The sequence below is a fragment of the Indicator indicator genome, chromosome 7 (assembly GCF_027791375.1).
Source record: "Indicator indicator isolate 239-I01 chromosome 7, UM_Iind_1.1, whole genome shotgun sequence".
In the NCBI taxonomy this organism is placed as follows: Eukaryota; Metazoa; Chordata; class Aves; order Piciformes; family Indicatoridae; genus Indicator; species Indicator indicator.
The window spans coordinates 36,277,208-36,279,464 of record NC_072016.1 but is presented as its reverse complement, the minus strand read 5'-3'; the positions used below and the strand labels follow the sequence as shown (position 1 = coordinate 36,279,464).

General features: G+C 61.6%; 1 protein-coding gene across 1 annotated transcript; it reads left to right on the top strand.

Annotated features, from left to right (window-relative positions):
- The first annotated feature begins 477 nt into the window (after window positions 1-477).
- Window positions 478-2,031, top strand: CHST3 (carbohydrate sulfotransferase 3). Its single transcript, XM_054382654.1, has 2 exons — window positions 478-659; window positions 801-2,031. Exons 1-2 carry the CDS (start codon window positions 508-510, stop codon window positions 2,029-2,031), a joined length of 1,383 nt encoding a protein of 460 aa, XP_054238629.1. The 5' UTR covers window positions 478-507.
- The last annotated feature ends 226 nt before the right edge of the window (window positions 2,032-2,257 follow it).

The window sequence follows — 2,257 nt, the reverse complement described above, 5'->3', positions numbered from 1 at the left end:
CCTGACGGCAGAGCCTGCATCCCTCCACAAAAGTAGCTCTTTCCAGAGTCTGGGAACCACAATGCTCCATGGATCAGGATGAGGAGCTGCTCTCACACCCAAGAGGGCTCTTGTTGCTGGCAGCAGGATTTTTGGCTGGTGAGGAGTAAGCGGCTGGTGAGGAGTAAGCAGCTGGTGAGGCATCAGGATTGGGTTTCAGGGCTGGCAGGGGTGCAGGAAGGGGTCCCATCAGGCAGATGTATTTTGCAGCTGGTGGGGTCTTCAGGCAGCTCCTCCTTGCAGGCAGGATGGGAGCGCTAGGGAGGAGCTTCCCCCATTTTACTGCTCTTGTTGAGACTTCATTGGCCATCCTTTGTGGGGTTGTTCTCTGACCTCTTGCCTGCACAGAGCCACCACCATGCTGACCCTCCTTCTCCTCACAGGCAGGCAGGCGGCCCCAACAAAGCCCGTGGGGCAAAGGATGCCAAGTGGCTAGCCCAGGATACCTCCCCGGTGGGCCCGAGGGACATGCATGTGTCCCCCATGGAGATCCGACGCTCTTTGCCCCAGGATTTCCGTGAGCTGCTGTACTGCCTGAAGATGAGGAGCAAGTATGCCATCCTGCTGGTCTTTGTGGTTGGCCTCGTCATCATCGAGAAGGAGAACAACTTCATCTCCAGGTAGGGAGCCACCCTACTCTTTAAACCCTTTGTCTCCCCTACATCCTGAGCTCCTGTGCAGAAGGAGGCCCCCCCAAAACGCCCTGCTGGGACATGGGGGTGGTCCTGCTCTCCTCCAGGCTGAGCTGGGTCTCCCCGCAGGGTGTCAGACAAGCTGAAGCAGTCCCCACAGGCACTTGCAGAGGCCAACAGCACAGAGGCCAGCCCACAGCTGACTGAGAACGGCTCCCTCGCCTCGCTGCAAGAGCTGGACGCAGCCTTCTCCCAGCTGAGGTCCCATCTGCGTAACATCACCCTGCAGCTGGTAGGCGATGGGGACACCAGGCCACGGCGTCATGTCCTGCTGATGGCCACCACCCGCACCGGCTCCTCCTTCGTGGGCGAGTTCTTCAACCAGCAGGGCAGCATCTTCTACCTCTTTGAGCCCCTCTGGCACATCGAGAGGACAGTGACCTTTGAGCCAGGGGGAGCCAACGCAGTGGGCTCAGCCTTGGTCTACCGGGATGTCCTCAAGCAGCTCTTCCTCTGTGACCTCTACATCTTGGAGAGCTTCATCTCCCCAGCACCCGAGGACCACCTGACGCCCTTCATGTTTCGTCGGGGCTCGAGCCGCTCACTCTGTGAGGATCCTGTCTGCACGTCCAGCACCAAGAAGGTCTTTGAGAAGTACCACTGCAAGAACCGCCGCTGCGGCCCCCTCAACATCACCCTGGCTGTTGAGGCCTGCCGGCACAAGCAACACGTGGCCCTGAAGACGGTGCGCATCCGGCAGCTGGAGTTCCTGCAGCCGCTGGTGGAAGACCCTCGGCTGGACGTCCGCATCATCCAGCTGGTGCGGGACCCCCGGGCTGTCCTGGCCTCCCGCATGGTGGCCTTCTCCGGCAAGTACGAGACCTGGAAGAAGTGGGCATCCGAGGGGGAGGCTCCTCTCCATGAGGAGGAGGTGCAGCGGCTGCGGGGCAACTGTGAGAGCATCCGGCTGTCAGCAGAGCTGGGGCTGCGGCGGCCGGCCTGGCTGCGGGGCCGCTACATGCTGGTCCGCTATGAGGACGTGGCGCGGGCGCCCTTGCAGAAGGCGGAGGAGATGTACCGCTTCGCCGGGCTGCCCCTCACTCCCCAGGTGAAGGAGTGGATTGGCAAAAACACTCAGGCACCCCACGACGGCAGCGGCGTCTACTCCACCCGCAAGAACTCCTCCGAGCAGTTTGAGAAGTGGCGCTTCAGCATCCCCTTCAAGCTGGCGCAGGTGGTGCAGGACGCCTGCGCCCCAGCCATGCAGCTCTTTGGCTACAAGCTGGCCAGCAGCCCTGCTGCACTGGCCAATCGCTCCTTCAGCCTGCTGGAGGAGGCACAGCCCTCCTGGGTCACGTAACTGCATGGGGGAGGGATGATGGCAGCGGGGAATGAGGGACTGCGGCCATGCTCCCGGCTGGCCCGGAGAAGACCAGAGGGGTCCCTGCTCCTGGAGAGGCTCCTCACTGCTGCTGAGTGGAAATCGGCAGCTCCAGGAGCCAAAGCATCCTGGCAGAGCCAATCCCAGCATCCTGCAGGGCCTGGATTACACAGTTTCTCTAGGAACAGGGAAATCAGAAGGGTAA

Bases quoted from the DNA above. Each gene is read 5' to 3' on its own strand.
- CHST3 (XM_054382654.1), top strand. From the start codon at position 508: ATGCATGTGTCCCCCATGGAGATCCGACGCTCTTTGCCCCAGGATTTC. The intron at 660-800 runs GTAGGGAGCCAC...GTCTCCCCGCAG, and splicing joins GAGAACAACTTCATCTCCAG to GGTGTCAGACAAGCTGAAGC.